The following is a 25,992-nucleotide window of genomic DNA, read 5'->3' as shown; positions in this document are numbered from 1 at the left end:
GTTGGCCTGTAAACTTTTTATAACTGCCCTTTGTTTCTGATGTTTCCTCTTGCCAGATGTATGAAATCATGGGAGTTTCAGAAAAGTTGCTCATAGGAAATGGCTCACCCAGAGAAAATGCATTCTGTGTCCTTCCACATCCTTTCTGGAACGTTGCTAATAGCCACTTATGCCATGACCCATGGCCAAACAGTTTTCAAAAGCTGGCAGCTCCCCACCTCCCCTAGACAGTTAAGGTGAGTTAGAAGGAACCCAAGTGGCCTATATTTCATGCTTTTATGAGTGGATTCTGTTCTAGGAAGCCGTTGGCTAATTAGCTTGAATCCCTGATTGGTTAGGAACCATACGAAAGGCCCCAAAGGTTGCCAATTTATTATCGGACGCTGCCATCTTGTGTTTAGGTTCAAACAAAATTATTAGGCCGGCACTGTGCATCTGCTGTGCAAGAGGTGAGCCTCTAGCAGTGTTCAGAGACAATAGTTTATTTTTCTAATTTTTGTGATAACCCGGCTCATTGTGCTTAGCCAAGCCTCTGTAGAAAAGGGGAGATCTGTGAGACAGTTTCGAGCTGGCCAACTTCCTGCTTGGAGCATGTTTGTACAGGGTGTTTGAAACCAAGTGAACTGCAACCTGAAACCATTTGAAGTCTTTCAATAAATTCCTTTTGCATGCAGTCATTTACAATCACAAAGCAAAGCTGTGTACAAAACAGGGACACAATCTCCCAGTGACTTTTTTTCTTGCAAAAATTGATCTTGAAAATAAAGAGAGTAGAATGCCTGGGATTTTTCCATTGTAAAAAAAAGGGGGGAAGCATTAGAATGTCTTTGCTGGAAGGCAGTTATACACATATGCACTGGTCCAGGGAGCAGGGACTTGATGTGTGAGGGAAGGTCCACATAATTCACTAAGGAGAGTGAAAAAATTGTATGCAAGGTTGGGATGGGAAATAGTTCCCAATTCTTGCAATCAATGATTAACTTCCAAGCCATCCCAAATAATGGGATGACTGCCCACTCTGTTATATGTCTGCTTTAATTACATTAAACTTCATTGCTAGGAAAGGCCAGAATAGCTTCAATTTACTTTGGTTGGCATTTACCTGAAAATCATATGTATTCTGTCCTGTGGACCCTTGCTCTAGATCTGATATAGACAGATTTTAAGGCTGGGCACATGATGTATAGTAGGAATACATAAAACATTCACATAGTGCTTAAGTTGAATTTTCTGAAAAGTGGAAGAAAAACAATGTGGACTGTTATTGTTGCTCTCGTTGTTGCTGCTCTTGTTTGTTGCTTTCATTATTCCTTCTCAAACCCATTTAGAAACCCAGTCCCCAAAAGTTCTAAACAGTGATACAGAGTGATCCGAAATGCACTTGAAAAACACCCCAGCATTTTCTGCCCTCTGACACAGTGGGTCACGGTGAAGTCTACAGTATTCTGAAGAGCATCATCAAAACCCAGTATTTCTGCACCCATGGATAGGGTAGGGTTACCAGATGTCCCCGGTTCCCGGGGACAGTCCCCGGATTTGCAAATCTGTCCCCGGACAAATTCTGTCCCTGGAATGTCCCCAGATTTGCAAATGTGTCCCCCGGAAACGTGGCAGCAGCAGCCTGGAGCCAGTCTGGTAGCGCAGTTGGCTCTGGCTGGCTTCAGGAGCTACTCACTGCTGTGGCGCCCGCCATTTTTCCTCACCGGAAGTCCCCATATGATGTGTCTTGTGCTCTGGGCTGCTGACTGCCGCTGCTGCCACCACTGCCAAAGGGGAACCGGGGGCGTCCGGCGGTACAGATCTCCTGCCTCCTTCCCCCTTTGTTTTGACTGATTGGGAGAGGCTTGGGAGTTGCCCAATTTTTTCTCAGGGTGTGAAATAAGGGCTTTGCACCTTTATACAATATGCATGTGTGCTTGGGCCCAGGGTCTTTTGCCTCACCATCCCCACTATTGACTCCCTGTTGCTACTCAGCATCAAAAAATAAATAAATAAAAATGCCCCCGGATTCATTGAAAAAAATCTGGTAACCATAGGATAGGGGACAAGGCTTCTGTATTCTAAACAACTTTTTTTGCCACCTGCAGCATAACTAGCAATCGTTCTGCAGGAATGAAAAAGACTGCCTCCAGGCTGCCAGTATTTTATGGGATTCAACTGCATACCAGAAATTTAGGCTAGAGCTATTAAAGTGAGTTAAAAGCCCTCTCTTGCCCTAGTGCAACAAATCTTGCTGTTGTCCCCTAGCAACTGGTATTCAGAGTGTACAACAGGGTACTGCTGTCCACTTTTTATTATTAATAGCAATAATTATGCAGCTATTACTGGCATTTAAAACAATGACAACCATATTCATTTTGGCCAGCTGTGTCTAGTATGTCATTTTTTAATTTTATGTTATGATTACAACTTAGTATCAATGGTAGTTATCTGCCGAAATACATTAGCATATAAAAAAAAGCTTTGACAACTATATACTTCTGTGGCTTGTGATTTTGTTGGCTTTGAGTTACTGCTTTCTGTATATTCTTTACAGGTGCTTTTTTCTGGGTTATGACCAACAAGTTTTAGTTTAAATTAATCATATTCCAGTTGGGTAGATGTGTAGTATGTATGTGTGTTTTCTGGAACTCTTTGATTCTTGAGTTAACACTGTCCCCTGCATCCTTTCTCTTCCTCAGATGTTTCGAGAAGTGCCAGCCTTTCTGAGAAAGAGCTGAAGGAAGCGAAAGCCAGGAGCCAGAGAATTGCTGCTCAGCTGACAACCCCACCCAGCTCCAACTCCAAAGGGGTCCTTCTGTTTCACCGGCGCAAGCAGCGGGTGAATGCTTTTACCTTAGAAGCCCCCAAGACAACAAGCCCGAAGCAAGCAGGGGCCGAACGCATCCCCAGAGCTACTCATAAGCACCAAAGCAGCCCAAGACATGGGAAAGAGCCCCATTTGAAGCAGGCCTCAATAGACATCAGAGCATCGGAAGGATTATCCTGTGCCAAGAACTCTGAGTTGCGGGGACAAAAAGGCAGCATGGAAGAATACGAGAAAAGCCTGGCTCTGGAGCAGACTCTAGATAACACACAGGGCTCTCAAAGGCATAAAATAAGAAGTGAGGAGGCCATTTCCACAATTCACGCCACGTTGTCCTCTGAGGAAATCCCAGCTGAAGACTTTGAGCAAATTCCTCTCAGCGTGTACCTGAAGGAAACTACGGGGACAGCCTCCACCAATGGAATGCATGAACTTATCGCCAACGAGTTTGAAAAGGCACTAGTTACTGAGCAAGTGCCAGTTGTTGACAATATGGAAAAAATACTGCCTATTTTTGATGCTGTCCCTGTCGCTGACAGGGAGAATAACAGCACCATTCTTGAACAGGCGCCATGTGTACTGCATACAGACAGGGAAAATAATGTTCTCGATAAAGAACCATATTTGCCAAATATTGACAGCAAGAATAACAACAACAACATCCCTGACAAGGTGCTGTATGCACCTGTTCTCGATCAGGAAAACAATATTTTTCTTGACAAGCCAATGAGTGAACCAGTGATTGACAGGAAGGAGAATGGAGAGATTCTCAACAAGGAGCCGGATGTACCAATCATTGAGGACAAGGACGTTTCGCCTGCTGCTGAGGAAGAGAAACCCATGCTAGCTACCGACACGCAGCCCAGCGAGACTGTGACACACACTAATAAGCAGTACTGTGAAGTACGCCTGACTTTGTCTAAACCGTTGCCTGTGAAGAACCGAACTGCAAGACCATTTGGGACTCGACTGCTGGCTGCAGCTCAGGTGCCAGCAGAGAAGAGTCCTGTGGCTGAGTTTCCTCCTCCACCCACTTATGCAGAGACGTTTTCCAGCCCTCCGCCAGTAACTAGGGTCAGGTCACCTCCGGCCTACTCTGCGCTGTATCCTACTGAAGAACAGAAAGCTCCTGTTCCCCATGAGGCTACGTATGTGGACAGCAGACCAGGACCTCTTCCTGGAGGAGAGGAGAGGGAGTCACCAGCAACCAAAACAGGCCTTCTGGAGGAGTCCGTAGCCCGCAGAGCGACAAAGAAGTCCATGTTCACCTTTGTCGAGAAGCCCAAAGTGGCTCCTAATCCAGATCTCTTGAATTTAGTCCAGAGAGCAGATAACAGGAAAAAGGGGAGAGGACAAGGAGGAGCATCCAGTCTGGAAGAGGAGCCATTTGCTCTGGGCGCGGAGGCCTCTAACTTCCTGCCTGAAAACAGATCAATAGAAGGACCAGCCCAGGCTCCTGCAGATAATGCCCCAGAGTGGTCTTCGTGTTTAAGATCACCAAGAATACAACCCAAGCCGATGATCAAATCCAACCAAAGCCTATCAGAGGCGAGAGGAAAGGGGGCAGAACTATTTGCCAGAAGGCAGTCAAGGATGCAGAAGTATGTCATTGAGTCTCCATCGCACCCAGACATAGGCAGGTCACCTTCTCCTACCATGTCCCTCCCTCCCTCCTGGAAATACGCTTCAGAAACTCATCTATCCCCAGTCACATTCCAGGCCCCTCCCAAAAGTCCAGCCAGATCTCCCAAAGCTGCTCCTATGCCTTTGTACAACAGCAACATGTCGGAGAGCGAGATTTCCAAAAAGGAGCTAGAGATCTCCAAGCAGCAGCCTTACCAGCTTCAGTCCTCCTTGTTCATCCTTTCCCCAGCCAAAGACCCCGTGAGGTCCTTACCAAAAGGGGCACCGCCACCCAAGCCTGTGGTTGCTGAGCCCATGTATATGAGACAGGCCTCTTGCCCAACATCTCCCTTGCCTCCTTCTCCTGTTTTTCATCCACTTGCCCAGTTCAGCCAGGGCAGACCATATCCTGCTCCTTTCGCCCCGTCACCCGGGACTTCGCTTGCCCCTCAGAATGTCCAGACAAGCATGGAAGCATCGCAGGAGCCGCCTTTTGAATACCCTTCAAGAATTTTGTCGCCGAGAGCAAAAGGAGTCTTCCAAGCTCCAAGGCCTTCTTATTCCACCAAGAATGCTGGAATTGAGCCTCAGGTGTGGAGACCTTTTTACTACAAGTAATGGTATCTGTACAGGGGTTTGGGCAAATGGCCAGTGTCATCGTTAGCTGCTGATTGGTGGTGTGCAAAAAAAAGGCAAAAAAAGCAAAATGAAGACAGCTTGCAGGTTACAAATCCAATAGGATTTGCATACAATATAGCCGTATCTCAAACTCCAATGGGCCAGACAACGTTTACACTAAGGAAACTGAGCTCAAGTGAGCAGACAGGTGCTCCCCTCAGGCATTTCTGCAGCTAAGGTCTGCGGTGGAAGCCCAGTTTAACATAATCCTGGGATGCCTTGGCCTAGCAGAACTTGTGCAATTGGATCCATACATTTCTGCAGATTTAAGTTCCAAAGGGAGCTAAAGAGTGTGTGAATGCAGTGCACAGTAGGAGCATAAAAGTAGTCCAAGCATAGGAGTCCTAGAAGATTGTTAGCAGAAGCTTGACTGAAACAGGAGGAGCGTCTGGTGCCTTCTTTCTTCTGCTGCCCAGAAACTTTATGGAGCATCAAATCTCTGGCTTCATCTCTCCGCCTTGCCTTCTGAATTTCTTCCTTGCTCTGCAAGACTTTTGTTTCTCTGTTCTCTATGCATCCGGAGACTTTAGCATGACCTGCTTGCAACCTCTGCTCTCTGCTGACGCCAAAAGGCATGCGCTCCTTTCCCCACTCGAACATCTTTGATTTCGGACAATGTCACTTCCACTGATACCTGTTTCTGCTTCCCATATGTTTCTGCTTTGTATATTTCCCCACTCTCTACTTTTCTTTCATTGTCTCCTTTAAACAACAACACTGAGAATCACTTCAGGTTGAAGAGAAGATGCAAATAGCCTCTAAGCACCCCATTTGTACTGCACAGCAATGCTGATGTACTTACTCTGTTTTGCTGATCTGGAAAGCCACACACTAGCCAGCCCACCCCATCCATCATGAAGGGTCTAGGCTAAAGACACACTTGAAATTATTCCTTTGGTGGCCAAAGAGGTTTCTGCAGGTGTGCTGCTGTTATCTTACACAAAGAAATCTGTACCCAGACATATTTAGGATAATGTTCATATTAAAGTTGGCAAAAGGAGGCTTCTAAACAGCTGTGGCACAGGCATACATATAGCTCAGTGCCACTGTTTAGCCCTGGGTGAATAGCATAGTGAAGTTTTATGATAGGATGATTCTGAAGATTGAATATCAGTAGCATTTCTCAAAATGACTCTGCAGTTGCCCCACAGCAGACGCAAGATTGTCCACCCTAGCAAATACTAACAGGGGTCTACGGGATATGATCTCATGGTGCAGTATCTTCTGCATAAAAATGTGATTGTTTAATTGTTTAGTTTTAACAAATATGTTTCTGGCCCTCATGGCTGTTGGACGAGGGCAGAGGAAGCACAGAATGTGCTCTGAAAAGACCAGAAGGCAAATAAAGCAAACCTCAAAGTATCTCTTTTAATTTTACTGCTCTTTCATTACCTCCCATGGATTTGATTAAGAGTACTGAGTATTTGGGGCTGACAACACCACCAACACACTGGTCAAAAAGAAGTTTAGGTACTTTCTGCATTTCTGTACTTCCCAGTAACTGAAGTTCTACAGGTGGTTTATTTCTCCTGGGATTTGGATAGTAAGAAACACCCCCCCCCCTGCAAAGGCTAGAGGCCGGCAGTGTTTTACTTCCACACAGACTTTGAAGTCAGCTATGCAGGTCTTTCAGCATAGCATCGTCCATGGGGGTCTATGGTCTGGTATTGTGCAGAGTAATCAAGCACCTGTCATTTTCTTTCAAAAGAGACACACCAGGCATTACATAATACAGCTGACAACCTGGGGTAGCATTAAGACCACGAGGAGCCATGCATTAGTTGCAAAACTGGGAGGCCAATAAAGTCATGCATACAGAACGTACAAGTGGATTTCATTCGTTCATTAATTTTGGGCATTAAGAAGTGTCTCTTGAAGGAAGCTAACTACAGACTGCCCTTTGGGAATAGACAAGCTCCATAAAACCAGGTGCTCATGCTGAGCAACCAAACCTCCATTAAATCTAACGTGTAGTACTTTATAGTCAGTCTCTCCCCAATCCCGTGACAGTTTGGATCAACCAGCTCAAATAAATTAAAAAAGTAGATGCAGTTTATTTACTCAACCCATTGCCACGAAAGGGCAATGTTCTCTGTCTCTGGCTCTCTCTGTCTCTCTATACATCTCTGTCTTTTCTTTGTGATCCCACAAGGCTGCCAGACAAATCCTTCTGAGAGGACATAACTGAAGGGAGTTAAAAAATCAAGCATTTCCAGGTAGAATTACCAATCAGACATGTGAGCCAACAACCTCCATTGGCTGGTAGCGCTAAATGCAAATCGCACATGACAGTGTTTGTTCAGTTGCACATCTTCACCCCTGGCCAAAATTAGTACTGTGCATCGAAGCTTCATACAAGTGAAAATTCCCATTACAAGCTTGATCCCTGGGTTTGGCCCCAGACTCAGTCATACTAAGAGTGGGCCCATTGAAATCAGTAGCTAATTTTTAAGTCCATTGATTTCAAGGGGTCTCCTCGAAGCAGGACTAAAATCTGGATTCAGCCCTAGAGTCGAGTGTGCCAATTGCTGTATGCTACATTCCAGCAGAGCTAACTAGCTGGCAATTGTAGGCCATGTCCCCAGTAGGAGAACATGTGGAGAAGCTCTGTAATTCTAGGGAATTTATAGGGCAAATGCCTGTGGAGGAGCAGTATACATAGGTTGGAGAAGATGGGATAGTTACAAGGGATGGCAGGAAAATTACAGGATAAGTGCTATGGGATAGCTGGGTATTTATAGAGCAAAGGCTTCTGCCATCAACTCTGAAGTTACATGTCCACATAGGGTACTGCTGTTTATGGCCACAGATATCTGCAGTGTGGTTGAGGTATAACAGTCTTTTTTACCATTTCCTTCAGAAATGTCTGACAGAATCCTTGGGGAGTTAGTTAAGATGGAAGCCTTTTGCATACTTGTGCAAATCTCTAGCCAGTTTGATAGACGTTTCCACCAATGTTGACAATTGAGTTTATTTATAAAAGTATTTCTGCACTGCCACGTCATAAAATTCCAGGGAGGTGCTCAATGATAAACCATAAAACACCATTAAATGAAATTGCATGGAAGTTGTATTGATCTGATGAGGGGCAAGTAAGGCCCTCTTCACCTCCATCCCAATTGCATTTCAATAAAATGAAAACACATGCCCTATCAGAGGAGACCAAACCATTGCTAAGCTCTTCTGTCTTTTAAGTGTTGCAGCCTCTTCAGAAGAGAAAAACAAAACTTGACACTGTCCATTTGCAGGTGTTCAGGTGTGCACATTTTAGATTTCTCATAGTCTAGTGATGAAGAAATTAAAGACTGCTGTGTGTGACACAAACAATATTCCCCGTAAAGGCATTTTAAATGGTTCCACACAGCACAGGAGTTTGTTTTTGTTTTTTTAAACTTTCTGGTCAAGTCTGGAGAAAGTCAGACATTTGCAGGAGCAATGCTAAATTCACCACAGGATGTTACCCATCTTTAGAGAAAGTGAGGGGGAATTTTGGTCTGGTTCATCATTTTATGCAAACCTGCCTAATTTGCACGTCCCAGAACAATACGAGAATCAAAATATGCTTCCGAGTTTGCACTTCTTGAATTTTGCAATGCAATTCTACAACAACATGTGCAAGCATTATGGGAAAGCGTGAATAAAAATGCATATGTTAATGAGGGTGACATACAAAAATGCATTATATTAGACAAACCTGCATTCATAAATTTCTATAGTAGGAGAAATGGGTGCTTAAGATGTTGATGGATTTTCATGAGAACTTTTTTAAAAAAAATTATTAATGTAGAACTGAGCTTAAAGATTGTGGAGAAGTGAACTTAAAATTGGAAACTGAGAGGAATCAAGATAGATTCATTCATTCCTACCCACCACAGGGCTGCCTTCATTCATGCTAGAGGTGGCCATATATTCATTCATGCTAGAGGTGGTCATGCTTATAGGATCTTCTTCTTCTGTCATGTAGCCCTGGGAAAATACGGAACTTGCAGTAATATTACCTCCAAAGTTGCTGGCCAGTGCAGCAATGGCAGGAAGCTCAGAACCTGAGCTTTTTGCTGCTGGGGCACCTGGGTGAGATTCCAGCAGCATAAATCTGGAGGGGTTCACAGTCTCTTCCTGAGGAAGGGATGGGAGAGTGACCAAAGTCTGCCTTGTAACAAAAGGCCATCGAAGGCAACGCCCTGTGAAACAAAGCAGCAAGGAAACATTCCTCAGCTCACTGCCTTCCCTTTGCTGCTGAGCAGTTGGGTTTTTCAAGTGTAATGGAAACTTTTAGGATAAGATTGCAAGATGCCTGAGTTAGGCTAGAGCAAAAACTAGGAGCAGGTTTCTCTTTCACTAGGCTAACACATCTACTTAGGGAAGTGGGTTTTATTTTTATTTAAAAACCACTCTACATTTTTACATAGCATTAAAAAAAAAAACCCATAAGCTCGCATTGCACTGAGGCTTTTCTTCTGAATCAGCCTAAGTATTGTGTTCCAACCACATTTTAGCCTTTGCCCGGTGTACACCCACAGCCACAAAGGCCTGGCATCCCAGCTGTACATAATAGAGCAGATGGGGCAGGATAGACTTGCCTCTGTTGGTCCCCTTTAAAAAAGGAGAGTTTGCCTGTGCGTTCCAGCACAGGTAAGAGGGAATGCACAACCTCAGAAAGAATGGATTAAAAAACCCCAAACAAAACAGAAGGTTTGCAAAATGACAGGGTGTTGCTGCAGAGAAATGGGAGTAGCCCTGCTGAGATTCAGCACTCCCATTAAAAATAAATGTGGCTGGATGAAGTTTCTGTACTGAAACCGTACAGTGCCCAGCCTCCAAGGTAAACAAACACAACAAAGTTGTGCACTGCTACCACCTTTGCCATCACCATACAAAATGAATGACTGAAGGCTTTTCCTCTCCTTCACCCGCTTTCCCCCAAAGCAGTGGCAATGATGGCAATGGTAGTATTAAGGAGAACTAACTAGATCAGAGGTGGGGAACCTGAGGTCCAGGAAGCAAATATGGCTTCCTAAGCACTTCCTACACTCTTGGGTGTAGCCCCATGCCGTGCCTCCTCCCAAGTCACAGTCCTTCTCCACACTCTCCTCCAGGGTTTTTGCTCAGCTGGAGTGTGCCCTTGAATGGTATTGACAAGGGCTCTTGTTGGATTAGGGATATAGGAGGGGGGATTTTGATTCAGTTCCTATTGAAAGGTGAACCTACCTTCTTTGCACAACTTTTCAAAACAGTACTGAAATACAACCAATCTTCAAAATCTGCAGTTCCTCCAAATAATGGGGTTTTTCAGCCAAGTAATGTATACCCCCCCAAATGTGACTGCTAGATTAAAGTGTACATAAAAATGCATGGACTTAACCGTCCAGGGGTCCTTTACCTTTACCCTGTATATTATTAGTAATAATAACATTTTAAAGTATTATATTAGGGGAGATTGTTTTGCCAAAATCTGTATGCCAAAATTGCATACAAACCATTTTTTTATACTGGGAGAAATACTCTGATGAATTTACATGAGGATTTTTTTAAAATCGCAAAACTGACATGGAAACTTGGAGAATTGAATTGTAAGATTGGAAATATGTGAAAATGAGGCTGTATACATGCTATACCTTTAAAGCACATGGGTGTTCATGGGTGCCATCTTTGTGACCCCTTGGGCCACTGTTATGGGTCTTCTTAGACAGTGCCTATGGGAGGTGACTGCGAAATGCTTTTGGTTTGGCAGATGCTTCATGTCTAAACTTCCTCTGTTTGGCCGCGTCTAGATCCCCTTCCCTTTGCTGAAAAATCATCGCAACAGTGGAGAGGGAACAGAGCCTCCATAGACAATAGGGTACTGGAAGCAAAGGAAATTTAAGCACTCTTTCCAATAGTTTCTGCTGTGATGTAGTTATGGGTGGGATACAGAGCATGAACTAAACCTCTGTAATCCTTGGCACAGAAATGTAAGCAAACCACTTATTTTCATGTGTCAGCATTTCCGCTAGCGGCAGACAGTGAAATGGTTGGTAGCAGGGGGAACACACTGAGGAAATGAAAGAGGTTCATGCAGTGGATAGGAAGAACAAAGAAAGGGAGAGAAAGAGAGGGAGAGGGAGATTCTACTTCTCTTTGTAATGTTTGTTGCCCAACTGCTGATATGACTTGGAAAATCACATAAAGCATCTGAAGCACCTTTCTTATACAAAGTTAAAAGGTAAAGGTAATGGGACCCCTGACCATTAGGTCCAGTCGTGGCCGACTCTGGGGTTGCGGCGCTCATCTCACTTTATTGGCCGAGGGAGCTGGCGAACCAGAGCAGCACACGGAAACGGTGTTTACCTTCCCGCTGGAGCGGTACCTATTTATCTACTTGCACTTTGATGTGCTTTCGAACTGCTAGGTTGGCAGGATATACAGTGGTACCTCGGGTTAATAAGTTAATTTGTTCTGGAGGTCTGTTCATAGCCTGAAAGTGTTCTTAACCTGAAGCACCACTTTAGCTAATGGGGCCTCCTGCTGCCGCCTGAAGCTTCATCCTGAAGCAAAGTTCTTAACCTGAGGTACTATTTCTGGGTTAGCGGAGTCTGTAACCTGAAGCGTCTGTAACCCGAGGTTCCACTGCAGTTTGGAGTGTTTCTGTAGGCTGGCAGAGTCATAGATCAGTAGCTAGGACACATGCTTTGAATGCAGAAGGTCACAGGTTGAATCCCTTGCCACTCTAGGCAGGGCTAGGAAGGACCTCTATCTGGAACCCTAGAAAGCCTCTGGCAGTCAATGTAGACAATATGAGCCATTTGGATCAGTGATCTGACCCAGTATAATGTCTCAGTAACGGTGACATCAGTCATTGAAGGGATCACACAACTGTTGTCAGACTCAGCACCACCCCACCTCTGATCCATCAAGGCCTTATACTGCTTATTCTATAGCTAGTTGTCCCAAAACAGCAAGTGCTATTTGCAGTGCTTGTTTTGTGACAGTATTCACTGGTACAAAGTACACTCACCTTCTTGCCTGCCTTTTGCTGCCCTTGGCAACCATTTTGTGCTGGTACCCACAGCACTTTTATCAAGATACGAGTACCACCAGCACCTTAGTTTTTGTGTGTGTTAGTTAGTTAGTTTCTTTGGGTTTTTTTAAAGAACCACTTGCCATTCTTCTACATAAATGAGAGGAACAGCACACTCATTAATGAATTTCACTTCTCCCGATCTGGGTTCATACGCTAAACTGGGTCAGCAGCACTAGTACCCCTAAGCAGTATCTGGCGCAATTATGCTCTGAGTTCAATGGCTACCCCTGACCATTGTACAGTAGTGAACAGAGGATCCTCAAAACCTGTGCTTAACATCCCAGCCTTTCTTTATAACATGTAGTACATGCGTTGAACCTAGGCAAAAGGAGCAACAGCAATTCTGCCTTGGTTAGCCTCCTGCCAGTCTCTTATTTCTCAGTGTTCCTCACTTATAAAATATGGGCATTCACTTACTGTCTTTGATCAGATCTTTATGTAGCTCTGTTGGCCAGCTGCAAAGTTTTCTGCTAGAATTCCTAAACCATAATAACTCAGATGTAGATTTGTCCTAACACAGTCTCTGCCACAGTCTCTCTTTGGGACTACAACTCTCATCAGCCCCAGCAAGGACAGCCATGCTGACAGGGGTTTGATGGGACTTGTAGTCCAAAAACTCCTGGAAGGCGGCAGATTTGGGCAGGCTATACTAGTGTCTGAAGGTTGCCTTGGTGTATGGCTCATTGCACATTGGTTCCACCCCACAAGCTGGCATTTTTCATCTGGCTCCTCCCTCAAGTCATTATTTTGCCCCTGGCTCTGGTTTGAGGACCTGAATATTCTAGGGAAAAGCAAAGTACATTCTGCAAGTGTGAAATATGCCCACTCTTGCTCAGCATGATGCATTAGAACCATGTGGGAAGCCATAGGTTTCACACATGGTTCTAATGGGATGAGAAAGTTGGGTTGAGAGAGAAATTTGATTCAGTTCACATTTAAAGATGAACCTACCTACTTCTCATTTTCCAGAACAGTATGAGAACCGTAGCACAGCTATCCTTCAAAATTCACACTACTCCAGCCATTGTTTGCCAAATTGCATATATTGGGGGAAAGTGTGCATAGAAATGCATATATCAGTGGAAACAGCATGCATAATATTGAGGAAGATTGCTTGCAAAAAATAGGTATGTGGGTCAAATCTGCAAACAAGCGTGTTTATTAGGAGAAATTCACACAAAATTCTGACAAATTTTCATGTTTATTTCATGTTTATTTGGAGAACTGAACTTCATGCTTTGAACACAGCATGTAGTAAAACTTGCTGGGTGGCTTATCTGCCTGATGTGCACCAGCAGCTGAATGGAGATTTGCCACATGCAGTGATCTAAGTGGTGAGGGGCCATGCAACATGTTATGCCCTCTGTGTAGAGGAACTACGTCATTTAAACCATCCATGTGCCTGATCCAACATAAATAGCATGCATAACCAGCTATTAGAGCTTGCATTCTGAGATGGGGAGAGAGAGAGATGCATTCTTCAAGTGTCCAAAAATGCACAGCTTAATTCTGCTGAGATATCAGAAACAGAGGATACCTGGGTCCTTTATCAAAAAGTACCGTAATTGCTGCTCCTTGTAACTGAGGGCTGCAAGACTGACCTGCATGTCAGAGCATGGATGCTTCTGCATTGCTTTTTCCCTAGAGTGTGGGACTTTTGTTCCAGGTAGGTTCCAGCCACATTTGCTCATTCATCAAACCCTTCTTGCAGTTTCCTACCTCTTTACTGGCACAGCTGGGAGAGAAGGGATCTGAGATATCCCTGCCTGTGCTTGTTTTGGGAAACCTGAGTGTCTCATAACATCCAGATTCATTGATTAGGTTTTTTTTTCCCCTTGTGCAAATGCCTGTAGCAGAAATGGTTGGCTCAAAGTACAAAGATACAGCCTTTTTTTTTTAATGGTTCTGGAAAAACCATTGCTTAATACAAGTAAGTATTTCAGAATTCCTTGGGTTAGTTTATAAGGACAGAGGAGATTTAAACTACTGTACTTGTTCGTATATGCAGGGATAGGACGTGAATACTCCTATTGTTGCCCATGTGATGGAGAAAATTGTGTGTGCCTATGTCTTTGTGTGTGAGCCACCTAAGACCTTCAGCTTAAAGGGAAATGATGGTTTAAAAACAAGCAACATATTCCACAGCTAGTTAAGCCATCAGATAGCAAAGAAAAGTTTTAGTTGTATCCCCTGCAAACACATGCATTGCTTTTCTTTCCTCCCATTCCCTTCCCCAAACCCTATGCTAGCAGGTATAAAATGCTTGGGTGGGAGATACTATCAAGTGAAAGCCATACAGGTGTGTCACTGTCATTGGTTCTAGAAGCACAGTGTTTGTACTAGGAACTTACCTGTGTCTGGCTGAAAGCTGTATGTCATTTTCTGGAATCTCTCTCTTTCTATCCACCTTCTGTTTTCAAGGTTTTTCTGATTAATTCTCACATATGAACCCGTCCCTGTTACACTGATGTCAGCAGGATATTCTATTCACTGAACTCATTGAGAAATGGTAATTCTGTGAGATCATGTGCCTTGCCCAAGGTCACCCACAGAGAAACTGATACAGCTGGGAAAGGAATTTCAGAGGTCCTGCTCTCTGACCCATACTTCCTCTTTCAGTTACCATTTGAGACTGCCAAATATACCAGCCTTCCACTGATAAACTTAGCTTGAAGGATGTCAAAGGGGCAGGACACTGACCTCATCTCTTGTTCCCCTTACAGGAAAGGAAGATGTCCCTCCCTGCTTCCCCGACGTGGACTCCCCGACTGCTGCGCCGACCACCTAGCAGTTTAGACGGCTGGGTGAGCCCAGCCCAAACTCCAGAGCCCGAGGAAGGGCTTATAGAGGCCTTTCGAGTAGCCAGTGTCATGACCCCACCTCCTCCGCCTATGTCTCCATCCTGGAGCGAAAGATCTGTGTCCCCATTTCGGCAAGAGGCTGACCCCAAGTCCAGCCGACAGATGCAGGTGCTGCTGGCCAGAAACATCATCAATGCTGCCAAGAGGAAGAGCTCTTCTCCCAAAGCTGTGGCCATAGAGAGCTTCAGGCCCTTCACTCCTCCTGCCACTCCCTCAGGCGGAAGTCCTAAGAGTGTGGGCAACCATTCCCCAAGCCCGCTGCCATCTCCCAGGCCAACGAGGGCTGATGGATACAGGCGTGTCTCTCTCCCTCTCTCCGCCGCACCGCCGCATGCCAGTGCATCTTCAAACAACAGTCCCAGGTTGCTAGGCAGCCAGTCTCCGACCTACAAGAGCCCACTGCAGTCTCCCAAAGCAGTGCGGATGAATGGGAACAAGTATTTCACCATGCCTGCCAGCACTGGGGCATCCCTCTGCCATGCAGCGGCATCCAACAATGGCCTGAGAACAGCAGGCACCCATTCTGTGGCCCAGTCTCCAAAACCCTCCATCGTGGAGAGTCACAGGATCTTCACACCTCCAGGAAGCACAACCAGGAAATCATCATGTCCCAGCCCTAAGAATGTGGGCACCTGCTCCCCCACCATCAAAAGCCCTTTGCAATCTCCCATGGTAGGAGTCCGTTCTCCGCTGAAGCGCTTCACCTCCCTGTCACCCACCAACTCAGACGTATCCCTCGACTCGGAAGATTCTGGGATCAAGTCGCCCAGCATCCGCAGCTTCAACATTTGTCCCCGGGGCTGGAATGGAAGCCTGAGGCTGAAGCGGGGAAGCCTCCCTGCAGAAGCCCCCTGTACCTCCTAAACCTAGGACAGCAGATGAGAAGGAGAAACAACCTGCAAAGTTGCCTGTTGCCAAAATATTATGAAGTCCTACTACAGCCACTTAATCCCACCCATCTCATTAAGCATCAGGAGGAAGGAGCTGGGCCTGCACAGATGCAATCCCTTCCCAAAAAGCCTGCTCCTTTCTGAGGTTTAGAAGAATGGATCAGAGCCCATTTGTTTGTGGGGAAGACCTTTCAGATCAGAGGTACTCTCAAACCGAACGAAACATGGCTGAGATTCTACCCACCAACACACCAGATCGCCATGGGCTCCATCCTCACAGCATTTGCCTGCTTTTTTGGCGTTCATCTGTCTCTGCTAGACTGGAGCCACCAGTGACTTCCTCGCTCAAGGGAGTCTAATGAGGCTTTGGCTGCTTTTGTTGTCACGCAGTAACATCCTGTGGGATGAGGACAATTGTACACACACAGCCTGCAGCATAATCCCCGGCAGACTGTCAACACGAGAGAACAGGAGGAGAGGCCTGCCAACAGCTTTGTTTGCCTTCTATATGATAACTGTTATTGGCTTTCCCCCTCTATTCTGACGGTGGCCGCTAGTCTGCCCTCACACCAGGGGGGCTGGACATGAAGGAGAGGCATGGCCATGAATCCCAGTCAGCAGTTACCCCTGGTGGCTGATCTGTGCAATGTAGCTTTAGCTCCAAAGAGAAGGCCTGGCTTTACACAAGCCCTGTGTATCCAAAGAAGTTAGCCTCATGGGCTCTAGGGTGCTGGAAATCCACACTGGCATATGACCCAAGCAACCCTGTATCCTGGGGCGGAGGTGTGGAATATTCCACCACAACACAGGTGGAGTGGCTGCTCAGTCCAGAAGGCAAAGGCAAAATACTCAACATAAAAATGACATCCCTGCAGCCAATGTCCAAATGTTATCTGGGTCCCAAAACTGATAAATGCCTGGAACATTAGCCAAGCATTACAAGACAGCATGATGGAGACTACTTTTCCTCAGCAATACTATATCAAGGCTAATGTGCCCTAAGTTGGACTCTGGCAGAAACCCTCTTTATTGGGGGGTGGGGACCCAAGCATTTGCTATAAAGCCTGTTCCGATGAGAATCTGTGTGCCTGGAGGTATTCCTATGGGAGGCCTGAGACACTCTGAGTAGTGCAGTGTGACTCCATTAAGACTGCAGATCTCCTGAAGGGGTTGGGAAGAGAGGCAGGGCTGACCTAGGACTTGGGAGACGGGCAGCTAACTGACTCCCAAATCAGTTATATTTCTCATGACAGCAATATCAGCAGGTGGAGGCCCATTTTAAAGACTGTATAAGACTATGCAAGGACGACGACTCCAAGAGAAAGAGACTCCTTCAGTTAGGCTCCTCTAGAAAAGAGGCTGGATACAGCAGAAGTGGGCCTTGCCAATGGGCTCATGAATAACCATAAATAAATGGCGAGTGGGCCTTGTTTGGCCAAAGTCAGGAATGCCTCCTGTGTGATGGAAAGGTCAAAAGGAGGCTGCTTGGGACTAGAATTGGCTGACTGGACTTTGCTTCTTTCTGCGTCCTTTCCACTTGCCACCACCATCAAGGACCTGATAAATGGACTTTTCTATTTTGTGCTGCCCAGAGAAGCTCCCTTTCGAATCTGGCCGCCCACGTCCAGCCCATTTCCCTGTGCGATGCTGTGTAACGCGCTGCCATGTAGGCGATACTCTGACTGGCATGGGCAGGGCCGTATCAGATGTTTACCCCACTTGCCCTTGATTCTGCAGGCATCCTCTATTTTTATCCCGCTAACCTTTAAAGACAGGAGCATGCCTTAGGTGTTAATTCAAGGGGAGCCAGAAACGAGTAAGCTAGGCCCCCGTCTTTGTTTCCTTCTGATCACGCATGGCTCGCGATGGGGGAGAGCAGGCAGGGGACACTTCAAGCGGTGGGCTCCTTGGAAAGGTGGCCGAGCAAGCCAGCCCAGCTTTGTCACATGGCATGGACGTACTGTCGCCATTCTGCTGCTCTGGTGGTGCAGACTCACGGCAGACCCCCCCTAGTCAAAGGCTCCCATTTGTGGGGACAAGGAGAAGCAGGGTGGGGCAGACCATCAGGTGATTCAAGCAGGCACCATTGGAGGCATGTGGAGATCACAAGGCCTGTGTATATAGGACCACGAAGAACAATTGGACTGCTTCCATCCAACAAGGCTATCAGTAGCTACTGGCCACAATAGTTTTGTTCTACCTCCACTGTTGGAAGCTGGAGTAGATGGAGTAGATTCAGCAGAGCTCTTCTAATGGTCTTACATAGTGTTCCCAGACTTATTATAAAGGGGAGGGGATCCACCAATGGAATCTGGTTGTTTCAGGGAAGAGGACCTGCACATATCTGCCTTAACCCATTGCTCTCCGTTGCCCCCGACACTTATTTCAAGCAACCTGTCAACCCAACTTTGGAGCCCTTATGCCTCCGCTTGCTGTAGTCAGCAATGGCAGGGGCTCAGGGAAGCCAAAACAGAGATGCTGCTGCCATGAGGACCTGAGTTCTGCCTCCTTGACTCAGCATGGAGAGGTGTAAGAACACCCAGTGCTACAAAATGTTTGCCTCTTCCCTGCAGCTGCTTGGCCCCTCGGGCTTGGAGGTCAAGCAGATACTTTGCTGCTGCTCCGGTTTCACCGGAGGAATGGCAAGGGAGAAGAGCATATCACACATTGGATCCCACGCTGAGGCCCTCTGTTGGGACTGACAGGCCTAAGCGATAAATTTCAGTCCCACAGGCAGGGAACTCATGGGTACATCAGGTACCTTCTCAGATAGCTAGCTAGCTCTCTAGCCAGTTAACTTGTCCTTTGCAGAAGCAGCAGCAAAGTGAGGGCAGGGACTGATGGGGACAAGGAAAGGTTGCTGGTGCCCTCTAGAGGCTCGTGGGATCAACTACGAGATTTTTCACTCCTCCCGAGAGCATGGTAGAGACAGAGAAAAAAGGTGTCTAAGGGAAAGTTGGGCATAAAAGCAACACTGGTTGATTGAGCTTTTGACAAAGAGAACACTGTGGCAGAGAGAAAGCTCAGCCTCGGATCTTCCAGGAAGAAGGTCTTGGTTAGTTAGCAGATGGAAGCGTTGCATGTCGTTGAGTGTGTGGGAGGGAGGCACTGATCTGGGAGAAGGTTCTGAAAGATGAATCTCTAAAGGGCTCCTTGTTGTTCCCTGAGCTATGCGGGCAGCCTCTAGAACACACTGTTGCTTGCAGCCGAGGGAAGCTAAGATAAGGAAATTGAAAACATGAGATGTAAAACGTATCAGTAATAGCACAGCCCTGAACTTCCTGAGAGACAAGAAGCCTCTTGCTTTCCCTGAGAGAGGGATTAAAAAGGAAAGGAAAGGAAAATAAAGCAAAGTTATATTTGAAAGAATAAACTGATTGTATCCTTGGTTCCCAGTACAGACTTCTAAAACTCCCTCTCCAGGTCTAAGCCCTCTTCCAAGCAATTTTTGAAGAACTGCTTAGCGATGTTGCATTTAAAGAAAAATTGAGTGAGTTTAAGAAAAGCTAAAGCTCTGCTAGGGTAGAGGAGGAGGTTTAAAAGCATCTGCTTGTCCCTCTTGTCCCTGATTTCACAGGCTCTGCCTTCGCCACCTTTACCATGTGTGAGAGATGCTTCTCGTTTCTGAGGAGGCCTTGTGTTATTATGTTTGCGGGCTGGATGTCTGCAGCTAGCCCTCATGGGTGCAGATTTGGAGATGTCTGGTCTAGTGTGACGGCATTGATCCAACCTCCTTTGGGAGTGTGAGAATAAACTATGAAGTCTAAGTTGTATTATCAAGCTCCAGGGACTCAAATTCAGTAGCATAATTCTTCTTCTTACAGTTAAGATAATCCTTCTAAATCAATCTGAAGATTGATTTCCTTTGAAGAGAAATGAGAATTTTTACCCTGCTTTTACAAACCAAACCACAACGATTAATCAGTAAAGGGATACCATTTTTCCTAATGGGCTTTTTTAAAGCCTTGTAATTTTTTCCCCTCTTCAAAATAGTGACAATGAATCCCCCCCCACACACACAATGTATACAGATACTGCATGTAAATAGTAGCAATGACTTCTGAAACAATGTATGATATCCACTCTGCAAGAGAATGTGCACAGCTAACCATTTCCTACTTGCTCACTCAATGCAAAGAAACCATTTTGATAATCTGTTATAAAAAAAATAATGTTTATTTCCCATTAGGGAATCAGTTATCAAGCATGCGTTGTTTCACATAAACCTGCCCCTCGTGTAAGTTACAAAGCAAGATGAATCAGGGACAATATGCACAACATTGAACAGTGCAAACCTTTGCACAGCTACTCAGAAGTAAGCCCCATTGAACTCAATGGGGCAGTTAAGCATCGAGCCTAAATTTAAATCCCTTGCTTATAAATCAGTGGTCAGGTCTCCTTGCAAACACCTGGACTCACATTCACAGCAGAAGCCTTGACCTCCCCGTTCTTGTAAAGTCGCAGATAGGGATATATGCCAAAGATCTTATGAGCAAAATTGATTCCCAGTTCACAAGAGCTTTTGCATGCAAAGCAGATGTGTAGTTTCTATTAGTATTGCTGTTTCCCTGGGCATCTCTCCCAGAAAACAAAGAGCAAGAGGAAGGATGTATTACTATCCCAACTGTAACACACTGCCATGGTTGGAGCTGGCAGCTCAATTCAAGAGGAACACAGAGGAATTGCTGGAGGAGAAAAGATGTTGTTAATTAAATATTGCAAGCGTCTCACTTAGGGGGCCTCTTGGGCGACTCAGGACTTTTTGGCTTGTGGGACGTCTTTGTTCTGAAATTCTATAACCAAGAACACACTGGGCTTGCTGTCTCTTCACCAGATGCTCTTTGCATTAGCACTGCACCATGCCTCTGTATAACAAAACTCCAAAATAAATACATTAGCCCACACGGCCTGGTCATCTCGTGTTATTTGGGAACCAAATTATTAGCCACAAGAAAAGAGGCCTCTCTCTCTGTTGTGCTTACATGCAGTCTCCATGGGTTCACTTCCATAGACACATAACGTGCTGTAGGGGTCATTGAGCTAGGACCCAGAAGATCAGGGTTCAAATATCTACTTGGCCATGAAACTCATGGAGTGACCTCAGGCGAGTTACTATCTCTCATCCTAACCTACTTTTCTGGGTTGTGAGGATAAAATGGAAAGGGGGGGGGGAGAGAATTGTGTGTGCTCCCTTTGAGCTCCATCTCAAACTCCAAGAAAAGGTGGGATACAGTTGTAGTGATAAATGTAGTGATAAATAAAAATAATAATTGTTGTTGTTAAAATTTATATACTGCCCTATACCCGAGGGTCTCAGAGCGGTTCACAGAATAAAATCAAGATACAAAACAACAAAATACATAATAAAAATAAAAATAACAACCCAATACACTTCAAGTTACATAACGCTTCAGGTTACAGACTCCGCTAACCCAGAAATAGTGCTTCAGGTTAAGAACTTTGCTTCAGGATGAGAACAGAAATCGGGCTCTGGCGGCGCGGCAGCAGCAGGAGGCCCCATTAGCTAAAGTGGTGCTTCAGGTTAAGAACAGTTTCAGGTTAAGAACAGACCTCCAGAACGAATTAAGTACTTAACCCGAGGTACCACTGTACCCCCACCCATTTTAAAAGGGCATAGGATGTAAATCAGATCAACCAAAGGCCTGGTTAAAAAGGAACGTTTTTGCCTGACACCTAAAGGTGTATAATGAGGGTACCAGGCGAACTTCCCTGGGGAGAGCATTCCACAGACAGGAAGCCACTGCAGAAAAGGCCCATTCTCATGTTGCCACCCTCCAAACTTCTCAAGGAGGAGGCACATGAAGAAGGGCCTCTGAATCTCAGAAATAATCTTTTACTGGGAAGGGGCAGTATCCAAATGAAGTTCCACTGAAGTCCCCTTCTCCTCCCCCATGCCCTCCCAAAATATGCTCCAGGTTTCCCTGCAACCCTCCAGAGCATATTTAGGTGGTGCGCAGGGAAAGGAGAGGCCAGAGCAGTTACACTGCACAGCTAAAAGTCATTGCTCAAAGCACACTGTATCCGTTTAGCTGTATGCTGCCCTAGGGGAATGATCTTAATGCCTCTGGTGGCAATCACCTGACAACAAAAATGGCTGCTGGAAATAAAAATAATAGTGCTGTGAAACTGTAGGAACATAGCTTGCTGAGGTCAGTCACTGGGGCAGGGGTGGGGGAGAGACTCTGTTGAAGTAAGAGTGTTTGCGTTTCTTCTTAATCCAATGTGTTTATTTAGCTTCATGGTCCTTTCCATCCCAAAGGTAACAAAAGCAATCGCTTCGGCTTCCCCTAGCAAGGCAAAATAAGCCTTGTGTTAAAATATAATTGAAACTGCCACACCCTTTTCTGATTTAAAGTCCCAGTACAAACAGTAACCTTTGCAGTAACCTTTCCGAAAGGTGTTCAGGCTCAAACTTTGGCAAGTCAGCTGAGAGGAAAGAAGCAGTCACCAAAAAACCACTTTTCTTTGTGCCCTTGCTTCTGAACCTGATGCAACAACAGGCAAGAAAGCATCCACTGAGACACCGGGGGGGGGGGGGGGAGAGAAGAGGCAGTCTCTGTTCAGGTTAAAACCAGAATTTGAATTCTGAGGCTGAGAAACACATCCTTGAATTTCTACACTTCATTCTCATTAGGATATGGAGACTGGGCGGTTTAAATTCTTGCAGTGGTGTGAGGATTAGCACTAACAGGACATGATTTGCACCCTCCTCCCTGCCTCACACACATTTCACCCCAAAATCCGTTCCAGGGTGATGGGGTAATCCCAAGAACAGAATGTGAGCTCACATAGGGAGAGAACCTTCTGCTGCACAAGGAGAAATTTGTGTGTTGTCATAACATTCGGCTTATCACTGCATTGAAAACAAACTGCTCTGCCTGTTGTTGTTGTTTTGCCCTCTAACAAGCAAAGCCTAATTTCATCCTGCAAAGGAGAGAGAGAGATCGATGGTCAAAGGGTTTGCTGAAATTGTGGAGTAGGAATATGAGGCGGTATTGCTGCTGCATGCACTACCCCAGCCTCAGGGCACCTCTTCGAATGAGGGTGGCTTGCTCAGCAACTTGTTCTGAGGAGAGCTGGATGTGAACTGAAGCCCTTTGTGCCTCAGCCTCCCCTGTTTGCCTCTCATAGGCTCCGCCCCCTTTTGCAGAAAAATCTCTTAAAGGTCCGGCCCTCTGACAGGCTCCTTTCCTGCATTCCATGACCTCCTGCCTGGCATGCTCCCTGTGCTTCGTGACTGGTGAGGTACTAAAGGAGGCACACTTCTTCAGGCCCAGGGGAAGGTGCCTATGAAGGTCTTGGCTCCAGCTCTGCAGCCCTGATACTGTGAAACCTGGTTCGGTGGACTCCTGCCTGTCTGCCTGCCAGCCTCAGGTTCAACATCAGGTTCCAAGCCAAGAACCTGGTCTGGCTCCTTAGCCAATGACACTCTGGCTTCCTGTCTATGAAATGAGGATTCGTTGACCTATCTACCTGGAACCTGAGAGATCTGATGCTTTAGAGGAGTAGTAGAATACTTGAAAATGTTGTGCAAATATGCTGTAAAGCACAGACTTTAAAAGCAGGAGAAATACAGCTGGGTCTACCTCCCAAAACAATGGAAAGATCAATGGACTCTTCAATGTGGAGCCCTTTTTATCAATCTGTATGAAGTTGTTCTTATTATTAATTAAATTTATATATCCTGCCCCTCATTGTAAGATCTCAGGGTGGCTCACAGAATAAAATACAAGATAGACACAAGTTTGAAAGGTATGATGCCTTGAGTGAATAGCAGAACACCTGAAAGCTCCATATCATTGGATAGAAACCATTGAAATTGCTTTCAGAATATAGCTACCGATATGTGAATTTCCCTTCAATTCGGTGTATATGTATGAAAGCTGAAAATGAAAATAAACCAATAATGAATGAAAAATGAGGCAAGTGCAATGCAAAGAAAAATGAAATGAATGAAAGATTTAAAAGGAAAGAGACTGAAAACCAAAGTGGATGGATTTCAACTAAGTGAAAATGAAAGAAATTGCGGCTTTAAGATGAAAATGAATAGATAAATGAAACAATTTCCACCTTGCACACCCCATCGCAGTCCTGAGTCATGATTATAGTGTGAAAATTATTGTGTGTATGTGGTGGCGATGGAACAGTGAAATCCCCAAACCCATAATCTGAGCCATTTAAAACAATGACTGCGGGGTGAGGGGTGGGCTGTGATATTGCATCTTCTGCTTCCTCCCCTAGTAATTCAGTACTGGAGGGGCAGGGGATGACATTTAAGGAGCGGAAGCCTTTTCATTTCAGACTAAGCTGTGTGGGAAAAACTGTGTACCCATTAAAGGATGCAATTGGAAGCTTCTTTCCTACCTCTGAGAATGCAGTGGTGAAGAATGACCACAAGATGGCAACCACAGTAAAGCAGAAAGTGGGTTTTGCTTATATCCTTCCTTCTTCAAAATGGGTTCAGTGGTTAAAGTTGGGTTTGAACATGAGATATAAAATGTTGTCCACCAGCCTTCACTCCAATATCACAGTGCTCAAGGGAAATGTTGTACGGCATTTTTATTTATTTTTTACATATTTGCTGGGCCACTTGGAAACAAGGGACTCCAGCAGGACTTTCACATTTGAACATAGGCTGTTGTCCTGAAAGTTCACACCAACTTTCCCTTCTTGATATCCAGGGAGATGCCCTGTATTTTGCATTTTTCTCACCCCATGGGGTGGGGTGTCAAGCTGGCATTTCGGACAAGCATTTGGCACACCCTATGTAATATTTGTTTGCCATCTCATTTATATCACAATAGCCCCACTGAGTGCTCTGATATTAAATACAATTTAATACACATGTTCAGGAGAGAAGTAGACTTCTTTCTGGAACATGTATTAAATTGTGCTTGATAGTAGAATGTTCAATGGGTCTATTGTGCGCTAAACAAACTCAAATCATTTACAAAGGGTGTGCCAAGTGGTTGTCTGAAAAACCTGGCTGATTATCTTGGGACGCAGAGCAGAGAGAGACACTCTCGCCTTTCCTTTTTCGCTGCTTTATTTATTCTAAATGGCCTGTGTTAAATTTCTTGCACCGCTGATATTGAAATAGTTGTTGGATTCTTTTGGTTTTTTTTACATGAGGTAAGCAACCCACAGATGGGCTGTGCTGAAAAAGGCAGCCTATCAATAATTTTATAAATAAATCCCACCTTGATTATGATTATGGGCCTAATAAGACATGCTAATGCATGTAACTGTGCCCCAAAGTCATTTTTTTAATAAGTAAAAACACACCCAGAGCCCTACAGGATGGAAACAGCTTGGGGATACAATCTGGTCTAAATTCCTCCTTCAGGAATGCTTTGCGTTTTTCTTTTTAAGTGTTCTGGAGCACTGTTATATGCGTGCAGAATTTCTGTAGAGCACTGGTGGTCTGGTGGTGTGCCAGCTCCATTCAGGTGGACAAGGTGCTGTGCACTTGAGAGGGACACAGGTGGCGCTGTGGTCTAAACCACTGAGCCTCTTGGGCTTGCCAGTCGGAAGGTCAGTGGTTCAAATCCGTGTGATGGGATGAGTTCCTATTGCTCTGTCCCAGCTCCTGCCAACCTAGCAGTTCGAAAGCACACCAGTGCAAGTAGATAAATAGGCACCACTGTGGCGGGAAGGTAAACAGCATTTCCGTGCGCTCTGGTTTCCGTCAGTGTTCTGTTGCGCCAAAAGCAGTTTAGCCATGCTGGCCACATGACCCGGAAAGCTGTCTGTGGACAAACGCCGGCCTCGGCCTGAAGCAAGATGGGCACCACAACCCCATAGTTGCCTTTGACTGAATTTAACCGTCCAAGGGTCCTTTACCTTTACAGTTGAGATCATATGTACTGACCCTGCACTCGATTTATTTACAAGAACATCAGCAATTTTCATTTGGTTCACCTGGGCGCGGCGAGAGAGGCTGAGAACCACTAAACGAGCATAGGATGCATGGTTATGAGCTAGGCCCTAAGTTGTTCTACTATTGTATTTTTCAACTTACAGCTCATTATGTTACAAGTCATCCTAAATAGC

At 45.4% G+C, this 25,992-nt stretch overlaps 1 protein-coding gene across 3 annotated transcripts in view; it reads left to right on the top strand.

Moving 5' to 3' along the window:
- The window catches only part of SYNPO (synaptopodin), a 77,376-nt gene extending 56,554 nt beyond the window's left edge, over window positions 1-20,822 (top strand). For all 3 annotated transcript variants that reach the window (XM_083603981.1, XM_083603980.1, XM_083603979.1), the window contains exons 4-5: window positions 2,682-5,020; window positions 14,891-20,822. In XM_083603981.1, the coding sequence (XP_083460107.1) occupies window positions 2,682-5,020; window positions 14,891-15,892 (3,341 nt within the window). In that variant the 3' untranslated portion in view covers window positions 15,893-20,822. The remainder of the gene's footprint in view (window positions 1-2,681; window positions 5,021-14,890) is intronic.
- The last annotated feature ends 5,170 nt before the right edge of the window (window positions 20,823-25,992 follow it).

The sequence above is a fragment of the Podarcis filfolensis genome (genome assembly GCF_964270895.1).
Source record: "Podarcis filfolensis genome assembly, chromosome: 2".
Classification (NCBI taxonomy): domain Eukaryota; kingdom Metazoa; phylum Chordata; class Lepidosauria; order Squamata; family Lacertidae; genus Podarcis; species Podarcis filfolensis.
Note: the sequence above shows the minus strand (reverse complement) of the source record. Positions and strands in the feature narration are given on the sequence as shown.